The sequence below is a fragment of the Bactrocera tryoni genome, chromosome 1 (genome assembly GCF_016617805.1).
Source record: "Bactrocera tryoni isolate S06 chromosome 1, CSIRO_BtryS06_freeze2, whole genome shotgun sequence".
Classification (NCBI taxonomy): domain Eukaryota; kingdom Metazoa; phylum Arthropoda; class Insecta; order Diptera; family Tephritidae; genus Bactrocera; species Bactrocera tryoni.
The window spans coordinates 11,868,246-11,892,068 of NC_052499.1; the positions used below are offsets into that span (position 1 = coordinate 11,868,246).

Consider the following 23,823-nt stretch of genomic DNA (forward strand, 5'->3'; position numbering starts at 1 on the left):
AAATTAAAAAGCAATGAAATTGGGTGTCATGCGAAATAAAAGCAGAAGGCGTTGAAAACCGATTTTCCATGTCAGAAATGCAACTTGAACGCAACTAAAAAAGTAGATTTTGCATCGGGATGTGTCTGATGTTTAAAATTTAATCAAGAAAATGCAAAAACTTCTCGAAACCTGGTGAAGCCGATTATCCATAACGCCAGGGTAATGATCCGTATTTAGTGTGATTAGAAGGGTGCGCTATATTATGAGCCACGAAGACCGGATGAAACCACTGATGGGGAACGCAACCGACAACAACTCATCCATTTGAAGCGAGCTATAATACGAGGAAATAATTTTCCATCATAACAGCATTTGGTTTCATGTCGGCAGGCTGGTTTTAACTCTGTGGAAATTGCGGCTGAGAAGTTTTGCCTTATACGCCGACTAGCCCAGACCTTACTCCTTCTAACTACAAACCGTTCCGGTAGATGCAGAACGGCTTAACTGGAATTCGGTTTGCATCAGCACCGGTCAACAAAAATTAGCTTGATTCATGCTTGGCCGCTCAGCCGGCGCAGTGCTTTTGTGTTGGAATGCTCGACTTGCCAGGGAATTGCAAAAATGGTATAGCTCCAAATGGGCTAGACTTTGAATAATAGTTTTTTACGTGGGTTTTGTTTTTTTTGTTTTTGTTTTTGTTTTTTTTAAGGCCAAATTTGGGTGAAACAATTACGCATATACTTATAGATCAATATGCTTCACAATTTTATTTGTTCTATGAAGATTTAGAACAAAAAACTTTATTGCAGTTTTCAAGTTTTAATGATTGACAATAAACTAATATTTTTGGTAAAACTCGTAGAGCTCTTCCTTTTTAAACCGTAATTTTTCTGAATGATTGATACTCATAGATATATTTGCTTTGTATTATATATGTATATATTAAATAAAATCGCTATAATCGCTCTATCTAAAAGCTACTCAATGATTGCCTAGTTGAAAAACTTTAACTATAATTATTTCATAACCTTTTTTTTAACAAATACACTTTTAATATAAAGTGCGCATTCGAACTAAAAACTTGCCACACACAAAAGTTGCTGCTTAGCTTTGTAGATTTACATGTTCTTCAAACCAAAGTTCTTGTAAAATACTGCAAAACACTGTTCTAAAAACCAGATAATTAATTAAAACCAGGCTCGTTTGGTCACACTCCCTCAAAAACCACGTTTTAACAAAAAAAAAAAACATAAGTCAAAGAAATATACAACAACGCTGTGTATAAAATACCGCCATGTGTCTATATTTAAAACAGCTTTTCGTTTCGAACGGTTCATCTTAACACCAGCTAAACGCAAAACGCAAAACTCAAACTCAAGACTCTCAACTGTACCATAATCCACCCACACAGCTGCCGGCCCATTTACCTACAAGCACCCCTGTCTTCAGCGTTCTCCATGCGATCAGTATTCAATTTGCGACACGCTTAAACCCCGAACGCTTTCGCAACAACTCGATTACTCGGCCACTTGAACTTTCACTTTCTAACCACCAAATCACCACTTGTAATAACAGCAATTACCACCGATTTCTCTATGTAAATTATAACAATAACAAAAACCATATTGCTTTTGTGTTAAATAAACTATGATTTTATAAATAAATATTTCCGTTTTCGGTTTTTCCACTACGAACTAAACGTAATAGTTATGTTTATGAAGTCTAAGTAAATACATGTATGTATTTGTATATGATAACTAATGAACAATATCAATGTATAATACAAGAAACAAATATTTAATGTAAAAATTCAGTTGTGTATTTTTCATGGATTAAGTACAAACTTTTGTTCACAACAGCATCACAATTTCCATTACTAACCTCACCATTTATTATTTCTCTATTTCTCTATATCTCCACGCCAGTGATATAAACTCCCCACTGTACTAATATATTTTAATGTCTACGCTTGTTTTCCGACTACACGTAAAGCTGTAAATTGTAATTAAAGAACAAGTCGATTGATATTTAACAACAACTCTAACCTCCTAACTATCCTCCTATGTCTATCAACTATTATTCCAATGCATATCATACATCTATATTTATGAACATATGATTTTTCTTTAAGAACTGTGCCTGATTGTGTCATAAAGTCCATATATGATTTGTTCGTTTCTCTCATTGCGAAATCGTGTGCATCTCTTTACATTTCATTTCATTGTAGCATTTTCAAAATATTTTCATAAAATCTTCTGATTTCAATTTTTAATTAAAAGTATTGTATTATTTTTGGTTAAATATTATTTTTGATTTTAAGGAAATTTACAACTGTTTTCAGCTGAAACGTAAACTAAATACATGTACATATATTCATAATTTTGGCAACTACACTTTAACCCTGGACGGGCTTCGTTATTTTGCCCCTGTTGGCAAAACACTATGATTGTTGGTCGATTCGAGGTCCAGGGTTAAAGTGTTTCGTTTTTTTTTAATTTTCAATTAATTATTTACTACAAGAGGAAAGTATATAAAGGAAGAAAGATAAAAGATCTGTGCAACTAAATAAAAGAAACCCTCAAAATAGCATAATTTTTTATTTCCTCAGACCTTTCTTTCGTAATTGGATATAGTTGGCAATATCTTGCATTCCTTATTGGCTTTATAAACTATGCGATTATGACGGGCCTGTTTCCTTTATGTGTTCGGTTATCAACCGAAAAACTACAAATAAGAGGAGAATCAAAGCAAAGTGATTGCCTTGGGCACATTAAAAAACATGAAGAGTCTACTTAATCTTCAAACACATGTGTGCGGTCTTGCGATCGGCAGCAGTTTTCAACAATTAAACCTCTTTCTCTGCCTCCTTAGTCCATTAACTAGAAGTGTTGGCAAGCAAACTGATCTTAGGAAGATAATTAAAGCCCATATTACGGTTTTCAAGCCACTTGCGTGTTGGTTGAAGTTTTGAAATCCGGTATTATAGTTTTAAACTCTACCAGTCAAAAAAGTTTTTGGTTGAAGTGTTGTCAAACTTCAACTTTTTTGGTATTTTTTTTCAACTCTGTGCCAGTGGAGTTGACTAGAGTATCATAAAACTTCAACTACTGCTTTCAAGCTGAGGTTACGCATTAATGAATTCAATTAGGAGACATTTTAAGGAAAATGGGTAAAAAAAATATTTTATTTATAATTTCAAACTATTTTTATCAGTTATTAAAAACAAATCCATAGAAAGTTGAAAAATTTGTTCAGCTCGTGGAATAAAGTCACAAAACTGAACGTGGCAAGCTACAGTGAAAATTAAGATACCGTAGGAAGTGCTTGCAACATAAAGAGTCGATACAAACTACTAACACATAGAAATATAGTTTTTGAATAAAATACAGGTTTTGAAGCGCTTTGCTCCTCTTCAGTCATTTGTGTTTTACCCATAGCGCACAAATATGGTTTTCATAATATTTTAAAACAAGTTTTGTAACAACCGTAGATGCCCCACATACCTCTTAGCACATCAGTCGCAAATTGTGCCTTCAGATATATTGAGTTGAGTTAGCTGTCAAACCTTCATTTTTAAGGCGGTCAACAACAATGAAACTTTGACAGAAAATAGTTGAAAAGCATAGTACCAAAAAAGAGTTGGCGTGACAACCAAGTGGAGTTGAATTCAGTAATAGGGATATTAACTTTTTACCAAAAAGATGATTGGCAATTATCATAGACAGTTTGCACATGTGTTTAATTTCCATTCCAGCCAGTTCGGTGTGATGTCTGAAGATATGCGCTCCCAAGTGTTTAAGTATTAACCTCCCAAACGCGGGACAGACGAGAAGGAAGTGTTGAGTACCTCATTTTCTTCCATTCAGCTACTGCAGATGGCATCTGGTAGGATTCCCAGCCTTACTGCGTGGACGCCAGTAGGACAATGGCCCGTTAAAAGCTTCAAAACTAGGGAAAACCTTACTAAGGGCAAAGAGATCACTAGATCTTTTGCGGTCAATCTTGAGCCTAAAGGCTTTTGCGACAGCGCTTATACCGACCAAGCTTCCCCAAAGCCCAGTTATCTAGTAATAGAACACAAGAGAATACGCGAGCACCAATCCACTCTCATTCTACCGAAAGCCGTTCTAAGGTACCTTTTCTTGCTGGCTCATCAGCTTTACAAATTTCTGCGATTCCGCTGTGGCCTGGCGCCCACACCAGTCATATCACAAAGACACTCGATGCTATTGATAGCGTGGTTAGGCACTCTTTGACCAGTTCTTAATGCACTTCAAAAATTAATTAAATAATTTTTTTCCTAAAATATTATTAATATGTTTGAGGGAAAAAATATTTTTCAAATTAATTTATAAATGAAATTTAAAGAAAAAAGCAGTTTCCAGCACCATTTTAAACTGTTTTCCATCTATATTGTACTAACTATTTTTAAATATTGCTTTGCAAGTCATCAAACGCATATTATTTCATGATTTTTTTTTAAAAACCTTTTGATCATGTCTATTTTAAGTACACTTTGTACAAAACCGCTATTCGCTATTTCGACATTTTCTCAGTCACACACTTACCGCTTAATTTTAACGAATCGCCAGTAAAGCTAATAATGCAAATATAAATAATAACAACAATACAGTGTATAGCAATATTACTTAAATAAATATATTTCTTTAAACAAAATGTGCATTGGTGCCAAAAACAGTGTTAAAATAAATAAAATATAGCCTAAGCACAACCGATTTATCAAGCACCGAACAGTGTTGTTGAACGCCGCAAAAATACTACACAATTGTATTTACTCACAGTACAGTTATGTGCAATATGAACAAGCCTACAAGACAAGACACAAAGCTTGTAAATATGTTTATAATTTCACTGTAAAAAAGTAAGTTATATTTTAAGCTTAATATTAACAAAAACTTAAAGACTTATATATATACAGTTATGCGCAAAGTGATAGCAATGGATAATATTATTACAATATGGTAACACTATGTAGAATATTTAGCTTAAACAAACTACAGTTAGGCGCACAGAAATCATCAAGTTTTAATTTCTTTTTGTTTTTTCTTTTGTTTTTGATTTTGAAATTTGTTTTCATGCGAAATGTTTGTCAATTTGTCTGAGTTTCAAGTGATATTTTTTGTTATTTGAGTGTAATTGCGAACGGCGCATTAGCAAACGGGGTTGCCAGCTGCTTTACAGTGAGTTTACACTAGCAATCATTTAATAATTTCGGCTAAAAAGTCCATTTACAAACACATACTTGTATATTTCAACGATAACTGCGCTTTAAACGTGAGAGTGCGCAGTGTCGAGTAGTTATTTTTGTACAAATAGCGCTAATTAATTATTAATGATACTGAAATATTTACATTAATAATGTTTAATTTTAAAAATTAAAATTAAAAATTAGATATTTTTTTATAATATTTGGCAATTAAAAAATTAACTAGCATACCGAAAAGTGAGTAATTTTCTTTAAAAAAATATATTTGCAGATTTCATATACGATTACATGTACTTCGAAAGTGTACTCGTACTGCTTTTTCACATGCCAGGCTTCCAGCAGTCTTTAAAGCGTTCTTTTTTTAATTTAGTTCAACTCGTTCAATTAGTTTTCATTTAATTTTTTCAATTTAGTTACGGTTAATTGCTTAGTTTGTTGTTCATTATTATGTAATTATACAAAACAGCGTAAAACAAAATTCCTTTCATGATTTTATTAACGTCTGAACTTTCCTTACAGCTATTTCAATGTTCTGTTTTTTTGCTTTTTCATTATCTGGTAACTCTGTTTTTATAACTGTTGCATGTGAATGCGTATGTTTCAACAAAGTAATCCAATATAGAATACCTATACATATATGTTTTATATTATGCATTTCTGATGAATCATTAAAATAATCGTAATGGTTTTTCTATTTAATTTATTAATGCTTTACATATAATTCTGAATAAAATCCGAAGAGAAAATTGTTCGAAAAAAGTTTCTGTTTTCACATTTCACTCGAAACATGTAATTAATTAATATGTGAATCTGAGAAAAAGCGTAAAATATAGTCTGGTAAGACAATTACTGAGAATGTAATTTATTACTGACCAGAAAGCTAAAACTACAATTGTTTCAAGGATGCTTACCGGAACAACGAAACATTTTGCCGGGAAGATTTTACTACAAAAGTTTTTATTGGAAAATGAAAACAAAAGCAAAGTGAAATACACGCGATAATAATGTTTTCTAATAACTAGAATTTGGCTTAGGACTATTGAGTTTGGCTATTGAAAAATACATTGTGACGAAAACGTACCCGGAAATTGCAAATAAAACGCAAAATATTTAATTTTTCATCAATAATTATTATTTTTTTTTGAAAGTCATTCCCACCAGACGTAATATACTTATGCAAATGATTTTTCCAGCTCCCGAAAGCTCTTTCAGCGAATTTGGTTTTGTCTCTTCGATCGACTGAAAGCGGCTTCCATTCCGATGATTGTTGACGTGTTTGCATGCCATAAACACATGTCTCATCAGCACTTATAATGCTCTCCATGAATGTGGATCGGAATTCGCACGATCAAGCGTGTCCAAAGAGACCTATTTACGGTACTCTTAAAAAAAAAATTTGTTTTATCAAAACGAGTCGAGCATGGACACGTTTCATACACCAAATATACACCAAAATCAGTCAAACGGCCTCAAGAGAGATGTCAAGCTCGTTTGTCAGCTCTCTAGTACTTGCCTGACGGTTTTGAAGCACCATATACTAATATTTTCAGCAGTTGAAGACGTCGAAGGTCGTCCAGAGTGAGGCATGTTTTCAACGATCTTTCGACCGTTTTTAACGAAATATAGAGCAATGATTCCGTTTGCCAATATAGCTCACTAAAGAGGTTACATGGGTTTCCTCGGGCAAAAAACGGCATTTTTTTCAATAATTTTTTTTCCATATAAAAAATAAAATATTTTAATGAATTTTTTTTTTATTTAAAAGACTCGTATTTAATAAACATTTTGTAAAATTTTCAAAAAAAAATATCAAAATGGCAGTCATTACGATGCCAATTCCGGCAGTCCCTCGGAAAAAAGGTGCATCCGCGTTGTCAGCAGAACTTCTTTCAGGATCATCTGAAATGAAAATAAAAAATACGTGTTAAAAAAATTAAAATTAGATTTTTGGTTGGAATTCTTGACAACCGACTTTGAAAACATAGTTTTGAGAAAAACGCGTTTAAAGACGGCGCATTTAGCCTAGCCAGCCTGGAGCGTATACATAAGTTCTCAAGGCTGTATCTCCGAAACTATTATTCGGATCAACAATATTCTAGAGATGTTATAGAATTTAATAAGACAAAAAATTTTCGATTTTTTGAAACTGTGAAACCCATGTAACCCCTAAACAGAGACTTTTTGTGAAAGTACGGCGTCAAGCGCGACAATTTTGTTTATTAACGTAGCCATTTAGCCAAAAATGAGCTTTATTGTTGAGCAAAAGTTTTCTGTGAAAGTCGGGACCGGAGTCTGGATCTCGTTTGGCGTTCATTCGCCGAATGTGTGAGGCGCTTGATGATCGTTCGGCTTCAATTCCTGCACGAGTTGGCTTGGATAAGTCGGCAAAGCGAAATTCTTTCGCCAATTTTTCCATAAAATGGATGGACACAGCTCTAATTGTTGCAAGTGACGGCTTCCTTCTGGTCTTCTTCGATACGCTGCTTCACAACAGCAATAACGTCTTCGTTCTGCATTAGCGTAAATGTGGTGCGAAAGCGATCCATGGTTGTTCGATTACGTTTATGTTGGCCGAATATTCGACGCAGCGCGCGATATGTCGCCCAACTCCAATCTTTATTTTGATAACAAATTTGCTCGATTTGCAAACGTTGTTCCGGAGTAAATCTGATCGGAATCCAAGTAATTTTATATATACATACACTATATATAACTCACACACTGACCTACATATTCAGCATAAGGTTTGTTAGAAAAACGAAAATCATTATACATATGTACTCAGGGAAGTATTGACCTCATTCAGGGGCGGATTCAGAGTAGAATTTTTGGGGGGAACTCTATAACTACTTCTTCTGGATCGATGATGAGTTTTGTGGCTCACTGGAAATAATGAATTTGAACTTTTGGGGGTGGTGTGTGGTGTTTTTCTTTGGTTGCTAACTCCACTAAGAAGTCATGATAACACTATTGCGCATGCGTCAGTGTACATGTTAGTGTAGGGTTGCATCACAAGCGCTGCCCGTTTGTTTGAGTATCTACTAGTATACTTTGTTCGATTCGCTGGAGAGACAGCTACTGATACGCTAGCTCGAAGAGTCTGTATTATTTTAATTAAATAGATTTTTAAGGAAGAAGAAAATTTACGAAAAATTACAAATATAATTTATAAATACAATTAATTCGTTAACGAAAATTTTATTGCAAATATTAAGCTTTGATTAATTTGACTTAGAAAGCTTATAACTCTGGGAGAAAATCAATGGATATTGGAGCTGCGCAATTACAATAAAGCTTTGAAGTGTAAAATTGTTTACTACAATAAAAATACAAATCTGAAAATTATTTAACTTCAATTTAATGTTGCCACGTATTTTAAGTACCTAATTTTATACAATTTATTCACTTTATTTAATAACTAAAATGTTTAAAATTTATTTATATTTCTACCACTTATGAATTAAGTTTCTATTTAAATATAACGGTTATTTTATGACATACATATATATTAACGCTTAATTTCTGCCTGCCTACTGCTTACAATATATTCAATGCCATGCAACTTTCGATGTTTTTGACGCTATTCTTGCTAAAATATAACAAATATACTTTTATATAAATGCTTAGTATATGTATGTATGTATTTAATAACTGATTACTAACTAAAATACTTATATAATGAATGCTTGAATGCGTCTGCTGAATGTGACAGAAATCTTTGAATGCCACTGCATTACCGCTGCTGCATGTCGCTTACCAAACTTACCATTATAACTGTACTAACCGAACAAATTGTTTATCGCTAGCGCTTTTGATGTTGATGCATTTATCTTGCTTGTCTGCTTGACTTTAACTTTTCTTGCTTAACACATGCTTTGTATGCTGAAATGAATTGTTATTTTTGCGAAGCAATTTCTTACACCAACTCATCTTAACCGCTGCAGAAGAGAAAATCCGAATCAGACCAAATCCATGAACCCAACCTCAAATAAATTGTGAAATTCGATAAAACCACGCTTAACGGCACATATCGATAACATACCCGAGCAAAAACCACCAATTTGTGTTTTTTTATAAAATTATCAAAGAATTGCGCGGCCCATACCACACCAACAACACCGTCATTCGCATACGAGTTGCTTTATCAAAATCACTTAATATATTGCCAAATTTCGACTTATGCAAAACCTTGTAAAAAAGAAAAATTCTCAAAATTCGTAGAACCCAATTAGTTGCATTGCAAAAACAAAAACAAAAAATCGAAATAAATTGACTATGCAAAATTGCAATTTACCCATTTCACTATTTACTCGCTAATCAACTAGGCCACCAACTAAATCGAAAAGCGCATTAGAGAATTAGCAAAATCCATTGTAGTTTAGTGTTACATAATCATTATCGAAAATCATAGACTTGAATAATCACATTTGCTTATATAAAATTGAAAGTTTTCTTTTATTTATGAATTCGACTAATCGACAATTTTGTGTGTGTGTGCGTGCGTGTACAGGAATACAGCGTGCAATTGACTTTCCGCGAGCAATGGACCGATGAGCGGCTGAAATTCGATGACATACAAGGTAAATTGGAAATAATCGCTTACTTTTATCATATTTGGTTAGTAAGGAAAGCAATTTTAATTATATAGACACTTAATTGCAAAGAACTCCATGCATATCGTCACCTAAAATGCGAAACAACGTAACAGCAAAAAAATCGAAATTGAGTTTTTTATTGCTTACGAATCACTATACGTAGCAAAACATTTTCAGCTGCCGCTGTGAGATATAACCAATATATAACCAATGCATAACCACTATATAACCAATTTATAACCAATGCATAAACAATATATAACCAATGCATAACCAATATGTAACCAATGCATAACCAATATATAACCATTTTATAAGCCAAACTATAATTTTGTTTCAATATAAGTGGTTTCTATTATATCCTTTTTCTTTCGCCTATAAACTTTTGAAAACTGATTTTACGTTATTCTGCATTTTAGGCGACGAAATACTTACATATGTATAAGGAATTGTGGAACTAAGATATAAAAACAAAATTGAAATTTAATATAAAAGGAAATAAGCAAAGAAGACACAATTAATATCTACCCAATTCATATTAACGCTATGAGCATATTTAAAGTAAAGTTCTGAAATCTTACATAAAAATATTTCATAACTAATTAAATACTTTCAAAAGTTATATAAAATCAGAAGACAATCCAAAAATCAATATAGTGGATCACAGTCCTAATTTGAGAACACATTTGCAAAATAATTTAGTTATGTTGTATATTCTTGTATTCTTCTCTCCGAAAAACTCGCTCAAGGTTAGCTTAGGTTAGTTCATAGGGTTGATCCATCTCACTTGGGCAGCTATCTGTCCTTTATGTTAACCAAAAACACCTTCAAGTACATCGCCTAATAGATTAATGAAGCGTTTTGAACTCAATACAAATTAATTAAGATGCCTAATATCAACTGTAGCCACTTCGCTGGGTTTTCTAACAGTGTGTCTAACAAGATATTTCAATTCCACTACCAATCTTATGAAGGCGGAGTTAGGGTGCACTTCCTTTAAAATTCGTCCGTTGATATCGGGCATAGAAGTCTAATATGGCGAAAGTGTTTAGTAGCCTGAAACTAGAGTTCATCGAGAGCTCCCTACAGCACATTTCACCTCTTACCCGCCCCCTTAACTTCTATCCATCCTTGAAAAAACCGTTAGGAAAGCTTCAGCGAGGTAGTGAGAAAAATGTTAAAGAATGGAATCGAATTAGTCGATAATTTCAATGTGTCCCTGCTCGGAGCCTCCCATATATATTAACTACGTTTTCATAAAGCCAGAATAACAAAGAAGAATACCCACTTCTTCCCAATTGCTGCTCTACAATAATATAAGGCGACCTTTGCCTTCTTCAATCTCTCCTCGCTGTTTGGTTTCCATGAGCGCTTCCCATCCCGCTTGATCAGCGCACAATGTTATATTTGGAAGAAACTTCTCATAAATTTTTACTACACTTTGAGACTAGCTTAACTTAGATTCGTTGCTACAAAGGTCTCTTTACTTTTCACAATATTTTTTATGTCTCAGGGCTGTTAATTGCAAAAATATTTTTTGTTACGGTCTCAATTACTAGATTTAACCTATCTTAGCTAGTAGTAAACAAAACATTACGTTTTTCTCAATCATAACACACTTTTGTACAATATATTTTCTACTTTCAAATAACCACATTTTGCTATCACTTTGCAGGTCGCCTCAAGTATCTAACATTGACCGAAGCGAATCGTGTATGGATGCCCGATTTGTTCTTCTCAAACGAAAAAGAGGGTCACTTCCACAACATAATCATGCCGAATGTTTATATACGCATCTTTCCCAATGGTTCCGTATTGTACAGTATTCGTATCTCACTGACGCTGGCTTGTCCAATGAATCTGAAATTATATCCTTTGGATCGACAAATATGTTCGCTACGCATGGCTAGTTGTGAGTGCAAAAAAATAGCAAAAAAAAACGAATGCAATTATAAATTATATTTTGAAACATGCGCCTTTAAGGGGGTATGCTAGTGTAGAAATAAAAAAAAAACGATTTTGTTTTTATTTTCAAAGTTTAACTATGCAAGAATATGACTGACATCTTACTTTTGAAAATATGGTTATTTTGCTGACCTGTCACCCAAAACTGGTTCGATTGGAACTGAAACTTTAAACACGTTTTTCTCGAAATCATCGTTTTCAAAACCGTGGGTTACTTAGGTTCTACTAGAACGATTCACCTGAAAAAAAAATTTAGAGGGTCTTCTTTATAGACTTGTCTTTATTTTGAACTAACCATATACTCAACATTTTATTTTTACTATTTTTGAAATTCGAAACCAAGTTTTATTTTTTCAGACAGTCGACATTTCGTGTACAATTTTTTTTATAGAGTAGTCGAAAAAGTCTTTTCGTATTTCTAATCAAATTTCAACTTTTTGTTTTTTATATTTGTAATGAACTTTAATGAACCAAATATATACCATTTTCGTTGACTACTTCTTGCCATTTTTCGGCTAGAGACATTATCCCTTAAGTGTAAAACTTTTCTGGTTTCCCGGCGAAAAACTTCGACAAGTAATTTGCACAGGCTTCTCTTGAAGCCAACTTTACTCCATTAGGGGAGTTCTGCATTGCCGATACAAATGATAGTCCGATGGTGAAAGGTCAAGGCTATATGGTGGATGCATCAAAACTTCTCAGCTGAGCTCTCAGAGTTTTTGCCGAGTCATCAAAGATGTGTGTGGTCTAGCGTTGTCCCCATAGAAAACGACGCCTTTTCTTTTTATCAGTTCTGGCCGTTTTTGTCGATTGCTTGCTTCAATCTCATCAGTTCCTGACAGTAAAATTGTAGAATCAATCGTTCAAGCAGGCTGAATCAGTGCATATTGCATGATTCCTTTCCAATCCCACCAAACACTCAGCATAACTTTTCGAGGCGTCACTCCTGGCTGTGCGACCATTTGTTGAGCTTCACCACGCCTGGACCATGATCTTTTTCGCACATTATTGTCATATTGCGCTCGTCTTTTCGTCTCTTGTTACCATTCGCTTCAAAAATGGTTCGATTTCATTTCGTTCCAGCAAAGAATCGCAGATGGTAATTCGGTCAATTAAATATTTCACAGACAATTCATATGGTACCCAAACATCGAGTTTCTTTTTCTTGTCAGCCTTTTTTCAATTGTTCGAAACCGTTTGATGATGAATGTTAAGCTCCTTAGCGATGTCAAGGCTGCTTATGTGATCCTTTCCATAATTTCATCGACTTTTTCAACGATAAGTCGACCTGAGCGAGGTGCATCTTTCACATCGAAATTTTCAGAACAGTACCGAGCGAACCATTGTGCTGCACGAACTCATACAGCGTCGTCTTCGTAAACTTCAATAATTTCATTGGTGGCTAACGTGGCATTGTTCCTTTTAATATACAAAAATGTCAAAATATAGCGAATTTCTTCATTATTTTCACTTATTATTGAACCCAAACTCAATTTTTTTTTTGTTAAATGATGCTTAAAATCTCACCTTTCCAACACTTTATGGTATGACACAATGTGATTGGTAGCATTGGAGATATACGACTGCAACGGCATGTATTGACAAAATACGAAAAGACTTTTTCGACTTACCATATTAATTGTCTTCTTTTGCGATATTGCAAAGATTACCTGAGGTTCATACCGCTAAACTAGCATATCCCCTTAAGCATAAATGTCACCACTTGTATATACATATATACTTTTAGATGTATAATAGCAAATATTATTTACGAAGTTCCCGACGTTTAACCTCTATTATTGATTCACAGTGAACTAAACTCACTTTTCACCTACCTTAATTACAGTAATTAATAAATTATTTGCAGATTTATACTTTCCTCTCTACAGCTGTTGAAGCATAGCTCTTTTACTTAGCGCTTAATCAAATTCCAATTTTCACAGATGGTTGGACAACGAACGATCTGGTATTCCTGTGGAAGGAGGGCGATCCCGTGCAAGTGGTTAAGAACTTACACCTACCTCGCTTCACACTTGAAAAATTCTTGACTGATTATTGCAACAGTAAAACTAATACGGGTATGTTGTCTCTACAGTTCCTATTTGGTTTTCTTAAAAAAAATTTCTGCGTTGCTAATCAAATGCGAAGTTTAAAGAAATCATATTTTATGCAAACAAGTAATATTTTATTATTGTTTGTGTCATCTTTGAAATGTGAACGCGCCATATAATTTGCTTTAACTGTACCAAACGGTGCCTACATACGACTGTGTTCATATTAAAATGAAATATATTCTATTAACGAGCATAATGTTTTACAAATATTTAGTATATTTACATATACATACATATATGTATATACAATTATTTAACTATAATAATTATGCAATTGTCTAATTTCGTTGAAAAATTTATTTAATTGCTTCTTTTATGTAACTGCCTACATATATATACATATATAATTAATATTTGAATTTATGTACTTGTTGATGTTTTTCCGTTGTGCTTGTTTACACTTACGTACTTAAATATGTAATTAATTACATTCTTACTTTCATTTCATAAGTAATATTTTCGAAAACATGCAAAATATGCAAAGAAGAAGTTGTTTGTTAACCAAAACACCAGTAATATTGCTTACCGCCCACCTACACACACACACACCCACATAGACTTATAACTACAAGTATGAATAACTACACGCACACACTTGCCCACACACACCATACCACCATTAAGCATACTCACCACCAGCAAGCACTTGACGCAGTCGAGTATGTATACCCCTAACCGTGCATCAGCAGGGAATTCGGCATTTAATAAATTGTAGTGCTAGAGATATGCTAAGCGCTAGTGGCATACTAATTGGCAGTTAAGAATATGATATTTAAGCATAACGAGGTAGCTGTTTAAAAACGGAAATTTCCTCTCAATTTAAAAACACATTATTCTATTTTAGTAATGTTTCTTTAATTCTAATTATCTCATGCATGCTTCTTAGCTTTGAGTTTTCTATTAGAACGAGTATTTTATAAATTCTTATATCGTTAAAACTTGTGCTTGCGCTGCGCGACACAAACAAACGTGTTGAACAGTTATGCTCACTTACCAATCGTAAGTTTTAAGAGCAACCTCTGGCCAAGAACAATGAAACGTTTAAGTAGGATGGTACAAAGGTAAATTAGTTGGCTGGCAAGGCACCTAGGTCCTTAGTAAGCCCATTGTGAAACAATCGAGACTACAATCCCCTCACTACATAATGTACTCTCTGAAACACTATGTGTGCCTGATGAAGTTCATCACTACAAAAAGTTTGCAAGCTCCGAGATATTTTCAAGAAACCCAGCGGAGTGTTTGGAAGCCTTGTATTATTTGCATCTAAGTTGTACTTTAATCTCTTCCTCCGCTAACTGCTCTACAATAGTCATTGTATGATGGTCGCAGTCTACTGGTATGTCTGGAAATTATACAGTGACCCGCTAGCACCCCTACTCCAGGTTCTACGTCATTCCTTTTGAATTTTAATAGTTGATATTTGTGGACTATATTCTATTCTTGCCACGTTTGCCTGCTTGTTGAGCAAGTGAGCGACGAACTCCATCTACAGGCAGCTATATCTATAAGATGTTGATCCATTTAATATCTACAAGAAGGCATTTAGCTAGTTCATCTGCCTCATCAGTTCTAGTTTAATGCGCCGGAGCCCCTTGCAGGTTTATCGTGAAATAGGATGTTAGCATGAGCATGGCAATATTTCACTATCTTTGATGCAATTATAAAAGACTTCAGTGATTTCAAAACATATTGCATATACGAATTTATTTCTTATCGTAAGCGGCGTAAGTAAACTTGCTTTATTTGCTATGATTTCAGCTTGGTAGGCACTAGAGTGGTCTAGTAGTTCGAAGACAATTATGGTAACTAATTTTGCTGAAAAGACACTACCTCATACTTCATTACCTAGTCGAGACTCTGTATGCCATTATTGCTGTATACCTGTCCAGTTCACCACTTTCATACTCTTCTCCGCAAGAGAAGGCAATATAAAGTCGAAATTAAGCTCAATTCTAAGTACTGCCATACCACATTTACGAGTATTGAAGGCAATTCCGGAAGCTGACTTTAACAACTGTTCCGAGAATTGTAAAAAAACGTTGGCGCAATTGTATTGGGTCAAGTGGTGATCACTTTGACATACTTATAATATGTATATTCCAGTAGGAAGAGGAAAATTCGTATATGCTTACTACAATACTGTCTCTCTCTCTGTGTTTTTGCGCATTTACGTAGAACCATTTCTAAGAGTTATATGGCTTCCTTCCTCACTGAAGTCTACTTCTTGGTTGTAGGACAGCTTTCAAAGGCTACTGGAATTCAAGAGAAAATTTTCATGTCAAAAATAGGATTAAAAGTTTATGGCGAGTTGACCACCTCTAGAAATAACTATCGAAACCTCATACTTGTGAACGGTACTCCTTAATTCGTGCAATGGCAATTACGTACTCGGGCAGAGGGAGCATCTTTATAATTAATCTGACTTTATGATAAAAAGTTTATAATATTCGAAATACATACTATTGTGGGAAAAAATAGTAAGACTTTTTAATTCGCATGAAAGCCCATTCGTCGCAAGCATTTTTTTTTAAGTTGGCGACATCTTTGCCAAATGTCACATCAAAATAATCAATAGTGTCTAGTATACGCTTGCTTTTCTAAAGTACGTAAAGTGCATTCGGCGATTTTAATGAAGAATTAAATTATTCAACAAAGAATTTCCATAGAATTTTGTGTGCGGAATCAAATTTCTGGTGCCGAGTCTTTCAAATGTGAGCAAGTCTTTTTGATTGGTAGAAATTATTCAAAAGGGATCGCGAACGCGTTGACGACGAACCACGTTCACGACGGCCATCAAAGGCAACTGGTGATCAACACGTCAATAAAATATACGAATTGGTGCTTGAGAATCCACGACTAAAGTCAAAGATCTTACCAGCATCGTTAGAATATCGTAAGGATCTGTGTAGACCATTTTGAAAGATCTTTGGGTCAAAGAAAAGTGAAAGAAAGCACGATTGGTACCAAAATCACTAAATTTTTTCGAAAAATAACGTATTGTTCTTGGCGATGAGACTTGAATCTATGCTTACGACCCGGAAGCAAATGGTCAAGCGGTCGAATATCGTGCCAAAGGTGAGCCGAAGCCGAAAAAACTACGTGAAAGCAGGTTCAAAAGTCAAGATTACTGATTTGATTTTTCGTGAGTTTTTTGACAAATTTTTAACCAATTTCATGCCGCAACTACCGTGTTCACCTGATTTAGCTCCGTGCGACTTATGGCTATTCAGCAAACTCAAACGATCGCTACGGGGAAACCCGTTTGGAGTCAATGGAAGATATTAAATGTGAATCGCTATACGCATTGAAGACTATTCAGGAAATTGACATTTAGAACTGTTTGGATGATTAGAAAAGACATTGGCACAAGTGTATTGGGGCCAAGGTGAATTAATTTGAAGGGAACGGCATAGATTTTGAAGTATGAATTAAAAATTTAACAAAGTCTTATTATTTTTTGAACATATTAGTATGTACAAGCAACCTTTGCTCTGCGTATATATATTGCAGCTTTTCTCATCATTTTATGCATTTTGTCTACTGTACCGATATTTGATATTCTCTTTGATCTTTAAGCTGCCTGGCAGATGTTTAGCTTCAATTATCTTCTATTTCTGAGCTAGTGCATTTTATATGATCTCTTTAACGAAATCAACTTAGCTTTGCAGATTTGTTCACATACTTGTATATCTATTTACTTTATACCTTTTTCATGTACCATGAGGTATTTAGATCTCTACAAATTCTTTCAGAAACATGTAGTTTCAAAATTTGGCTTACAAAATGGGAAATACATAACTCAGAATTACTGAAGCTCTCTGTCTACTTATGTAACAAACTGTAAAGTATTGCATGCAGCTCACATAACTGTTAAGCAGCCGATTCCTGCGCGCATTTTTTTTAAAGCCCTGAAAGATTTTTGTTTTTATATCAGGAAGAAAATATTTTATTTTAAATACAAATACAATTTTTTGCTAGTTTATGCATATTATAACATATTGAAGTGCATAAAATAACAGATATCGAGTAGTAGGTTAAAATGTAAAAATTTTAATTTGAACATTTTCAAAAACTCAGTGCCCATATTTTTCTCATCCAAGCAAATATACTGCCACACTCTTTTCAATAATTAATATTCATTTGCATTTTGAGTTTGAAGCATGGACTTTTGAAAATTTTCAATAAACTGTTATATTCATTTAAATATTATTGCAATATTAGACATTTTACATTATTTTTGAGAAATTTTAGTATTTGTTATAATATTTTCTTTGATTGAAATAATGTATTCACACAAAAACTGTCGAAAAATTTAAAGCAATCCACTAAATTAGTTGAAAGTAGCAAAATAACTGAAATAACAAAGAACTAAATAAAAAAGTATGCATTTATAAACAAAAATATATACATACAAACGCAGAAATAGTAAAGTAAAGCGGTAAATTTAATTACTAAAAAACTTAGTTTGAATTGTTTAGTACTTTTAGTTGCCGTTGTGCATTTGGTGTTTAGAACAGTTCGAAAATCTTAGACAACGTGCAACATTAGCCGCATTTCTGAGTAGCATACTTTATGTAAACAACACTGACTAAACTTAAGTTAAATGACAATATATTTTTATAAATTTTGCTTAAATTTTTAGAAACAATTGTATTGCTAAAAATTCAAAAAACTGCAAAAAAATACTAAAAACAACAACTAGCGCCAATTCATTTGACGATATTTCGGTGAAATTTGAATCATAAATTACACACACACATACACTTTTACACACATGCATAACCAAATACACACACATAACTTATATAACCACAAGCAACAACTACGCAAATAACATAGAAACTCTCAAAACTTTCAGAACTACCAAACTTACATACTTAACTTTCCACCCAATTTTGCGAATTCTGCGAAGAACATCACAATGCAAGACAAATTGAAATTGGACAATAAATGAACAATTCTATATGCCAGATGCATTGATGAGATAGATTGGGAAAATCGAATTTAAAACTACGTAAAAACTTGAAAAAAAAAATCAATAAAACTCTAAGAAAAACAAAAACTTGAAAATGAATGTAATGCAAGAAGTTACAAAAATATGAGAATGTGTACTAATAAACAACTTTGTCTTGAAGAGTATGGAACGCTTGGTCAACAAATTAACGGAAATGAACAATAGAATGTATTCTTAAAAATTACAAAATAGCATATATTTACAATTTTCGAAAATACGTTTCAATTCCGTTAACATTTTTGTTGCTATACGAAGAAAAACTCTCGAAAAAAATCTAAAACCGCTGCTGTTATTTATGTTTGCCTATGACTAAAAAAGAAAAACTTATCATTTTTGACTTATTGCCTTTTTGGTTTTCGCAAAAATGCAGTGTTCTTTCAAGTGAGAAAAAGTCGTTTATGAAAGCAGGAAGCGAAAAATGAAATGTCATTGTTAGAAAAATGTCAACAAAACTGATGAAAGTAAATTATTATTTAAAAATTCCAAAAAAAAATCTTTAAAAATTGAAAAAAAAAATCGAAACTACTTTCAATTGCACATTTTCTGCTGTACGGCAGTTTAAAAGCATAAAACAGGAAGTTTTCTAATTATCACTTCAATAATTTTAATTTAATTGTTGTTAATGGTAGTTTGGAATATTATCTGTAGTATAAAAATATATAGCCAGCTGATGAAGGTTTGAGCCGTTTCAGCTCCATTTTTAAATTTTTAAGGACCGTCGCAGAAACAGCTTGTCTAATAAAGGCGATACATCCTGAGGTTCCCTACTTTTTTAAAGAAAAAAACATAGAAACTTCAAATATAATGGGGAAGGTTTATTATCATTCGAAAGAACATTCTTTGGCATTTATTTTTTGAAGATCATGTCTTTCAAATATTGGCCGCGGCTACGTCTCAGATGGTACATCCGTTGAGTCCAATTTTCGGTGACTCCTTCGAGCATAGACTTTATACTTTACATATCCCTACAAGAAAAAGTCTAACGGTGTAATATCACACGATCTTGGTAGCCAATCGTGATTCTAATTTTGTATCTCAGTGTAATCAAAATATGATTTGTTCCATTATAGTTAGGTGTACCATTAAAAACAGAAGAAAAATAAGAAAATTCAGTGCTCCACACACTAAATCTATTCTGCGGAGAGTCAACTGTAATTATAAATGTTTCGAACATCGTTTTCGTATTGGGTCGTTTACTTAGTATTTTTATATTCACTAAGTAAAATAACTAATTTTCTTCTTCATCTTTCGGACAAGAAATTGGTGCCACGCTCGTAAAATTGTTGACCCTTGCAGGGAAAAAAACAGTCCAAATGGTTTTGAGGTACTGATTAGAGGAAAGCTTCTCCCAGCCGAAAAATTTTGCAGAGACCGAAATAAGTAAAACTTTTGGCGAGAACTCAAACTTGAATGAGGTCTCGCATTTACCTCGAGGAACCCTACACCTTTTCCATTAATACATTCAGGTCTCTTATCTTTGAGTGCATCATTCAATTTGTCAACTGATCACAAAACTCTTCAGATTTTTCTAGGACAAAAGCTCAAAATAAACGTTCCATTTGGAATCCCAGCAAAAAGACAACCTTTTTTTTGGTGAATATCAGACTTCGAGGTGCTTTGAGCTGGTTCACCCTTTTTAGACTATGGTCTCTTTCGCTTTACAGTCTTTTAAACGATTCACTTTTCCTCGCCTCAACGATATGCCTCAAAAACTGATACCCTCTTTGACGTTTAATACGAAAATCACAGTCGTTAATGCGACGAAGGAATTTTCGTTTTATAAAAACATGAGGAACCCATAAGACTTGCTTCAAAATTATATCCCGAACGTTGCTTGTGCTTGTGAACGGTCGCGTTAGACAAACTTAAACTTGGAGCGCTCTCTCGAATTGTTATCCGACCATTAGCATCGACTTATGACTTTATTTTTTCCATATCGGTTTCAAGGGTTCTTCCAGATCATGCTCCATACACAAGATCGAAATATCAATTTTTGTATTGGCATTCGGTCAATACATTTTCTTCGTACACATCACTTGATTTTCACCTTGCTTGAACAGCATTTTTAACCTTTCGATAATAAAACAGCAAAATATGCCGATAGGCCACCAAACAAAAACTATATCAAAATATTTAAGAATTTTTTTTCAAACATCAGCTATAAGGATATAGCGGTTAAGTGTGACATTGCCTGCAAAGAAAATCCAAAAAGATCAGCTGTTATCATCAAACGAAATTACTTAGTAAACGATACAATATTCATTACTAGTGTATGTAAACTATTTATCAAAAGAGAGGTTAGGTAGTACAGCACAAAAAATCAAAAATTTTTGACTGAGTTTACATGCGACTACTTCTGTTCGTCATTATCGCGAAATTTCTTCCACACGAGCTACTCCAATTGCCAAACTCAAGTCGGATAATTTTATTTCCGAACATATTGTAAATATTCTTTAAAGCCGAGCGCAATTTCAAACATGGAAAGAACTTCAGAATGAAAAACAATACCTTATGGTTTTGCAGCGAACTGTTATGAACTGGTTTACAAAGCATTTTGTCTGATCGCAAGCGATTCGTTATCTTTTTCTTCTACCCACGTCGCCGCTTCGCCTACTTTAGGAGTACTCGTGCGAACATAGTTTAACAGCACACATAGCACGTTGCCTGAGCGAATCGGTGTCTGTTTCGTCTGTTCTTTCAGACCCCACGCTTCTAAACTACGAATATGGGTGACAAAAGTCTGCGTGTGTGAACGCGCTTTAAGAGATTACATAGGTTACCTCAGGTAAAAACCAGTCTTTTTCAACAATTTATTTTTTCATAAAAAAATGAAATATTTTATACGAATTTTTTATTGTTACAAAGATACACTATTAACAAAGAAAATCTAAAAAATGTGGAAAAAAATATTTTAAACTCGGCCAATGCGACCCCATTTCCAGTGACCCCTCGGAAAAAAGATGCGCCCGCGTTGGGAGGATAATTCCTTAACTTGGACTTAAATGAAGGAGAAAAACTGAGAATTGAGTGTTTGACAGAAAATTTTACAAAAAAATTAAAATTTCAGTGAAAATTTCGCAACATTTTTATTCAAATAATTGAAACTGTGTAAAATTTCACGAAGATCAGTTGAGTAGTTCTCGAGAAATCTTGCCAACCAACTTCAAGCACACAGTTTCCAGAAAAACGCGTTAAAAACGGCGCACTTAGCCTAGCTAGCCTCGAGCCCACAAGTTTTCAAGGCTGTATCTCCGAAACTATTACTCGAATCAACTGGAAATTTTAGAACAATAATCTAGAGGTGTTGTAGAATTGAATAAGACAATAAAAAAAAATCGATTTTTCGAAACCCATAAACCCATGTAACCCCTTAAGGGAAAATTAAAAAGTCTGCGTGTGTGAACGCGCTTTAAAGCAAAAATAACGTTAACTAACTATTTTTCGTGTTCATGCTTCCTTATAAGAAATAAATGTGAAAAAGCACTGCAACATTTGCATTTAACCACGTGTACTTGTACATTTTTTCTACTAAAATATTACTAATCTTTTTTTATTCAAAATTCACTAATTTAATTAGTCAATTATGAGATTATTTTTTTGTTTTTTGTCATTTTTTGATGTTTTTGTTTTTGATGATTTCGTTTTTGATGTTTTCATTTGTATATGTGTATATTTCATAACTGTTTTATGTTTTGTGTGAGCGCCCCAACGAAATGTTTTCGGTTTTGACTTTTATGTACGATACCTTGTATACTCATAGGTGAATACAGTTGCCTCAAAGTCGATCTACTATTCAAGCGAGAATTCTCATATTACTTAATCCAAATTTATATCCCATGCTGTATGTTGGTCATTGTCTCATGGGTGTCATTCTGGCTTGATCAAGGCGCCGTACCAGCACGTGTGTCATTGGGTAAGTCGAAACAAAGCAAAAAAAGACCAAAAACTAAGTAAAGCAACACAAAGCACAGTCAAGTTAAAGCAAAAAAAAAAAAACGAAAACTTGCAAACAAAGGAGTTTTCTTTTCAATAACACACAACTTTATTAAATACATAGTCATTTAAATATATAATTTTTATAAAAGTAGCAATTTGTTATGGCATTCATGGCTCGAGTACTCCTTACAGAATACTACCAACGATTAAAGTTGTAAACCAAAAAATCGAAAAAAGAACATTTGTTACGTGTTATTTTTCATTTTCATAGAGAACCTGCTCATTTTTGAGAAAAAAAAAAACAAATATTTCAATTAAGTTCTAACTGCCGTAATTACTTAGTTACTTAGCTATAATATTTTGTATGTGTGTGTGTGTGTTAGCAAGGAATGATCTTGGCTGCACCGTTAGCGCTTCGTGACATGATTCGATTGATGTATTACAGGTGTGACCACGCTGCTCACCATGGCCACGCAAACGTCTGGCATAAATGCCTCACTGCCGCCTGTCTCCTACACGAAGGCGATCGACGTTTGGACCGGCGTCTGTTTGACCTTCGTCTTTGGCGCACTGCTCGAATTTGCGCTGGTGAACTATGCCTCCCGTTCAGGTTTGAATAAAGCTAGTAATTGAGATTTTATATGCTTCTTATTCAATGTATTTGTATTAATTGATGGTGTATTTTGTTTATTTTTTCTTCACATATTTGGAATGTCTGTGTGTGTGTGTGTAACTGTAAATACAACACAACTACACTGCTACACGAAAAAAATTATAATAATAATATAATATGTATAAAACAACAAAAAACACAAAATGAGTGCGAATGTAACCAAACAACTAGCTTACTAACAGATGTGATAAAATAACAGTAAACAATATTATTTATGCAAAATATGAATAACAAAACCAATAACAACACAACAGATGCTTGCCAATGTTGATTTTGTAAAAAAAAATGAAGCGCTACAACAATATGTAGGCAAAAAC

The 23,823-nt window shown here is 33.7% G+C and overlaps 1 protein-coding gene across 29 annotated transcripts in view; it reads left to right on the top strand.

The window, feature by feature from the left end:
* LOC120782428 (glutamate-gated chloride channel) overlaps positions 1-23,823 on the top strand; it is an 80,559-nt gene that overhangs the window by 46,841 nt on the left and 9,895 nt on the right. For 19 of the 29 annotated variants that reach the window (XM_040114681.1, XM_040114686.1, XM_040114688.1 and 16 more), the window contains 5 exons: positions 9,720-9,789; positions 11,480-11,716; positions 13,713-13,847; positions 22,658-22,810; positions 23,279-23,458. In XM_040114681.1, coding sequence (XP_039970615.1) covers positions 9,720-9,789; positions 11,480-11,716; positions 13,713-13,847; positions 22,658-22,810; positions 23,279-23,458 — 775 coding nt within the window. The remainder of the gene's footprint in view (positions 1-9,719; positions 9,790-11,479; positions 11,717-13,712; positions 13,848-22,657; positions 22,811-23,278; positions 23,459-23,823) is intronic. The other 10 variants (XM_040114699.1, XM_040114704.1, XM_040114700.1 and 7 more) reach the window with 1 other exon arrangement.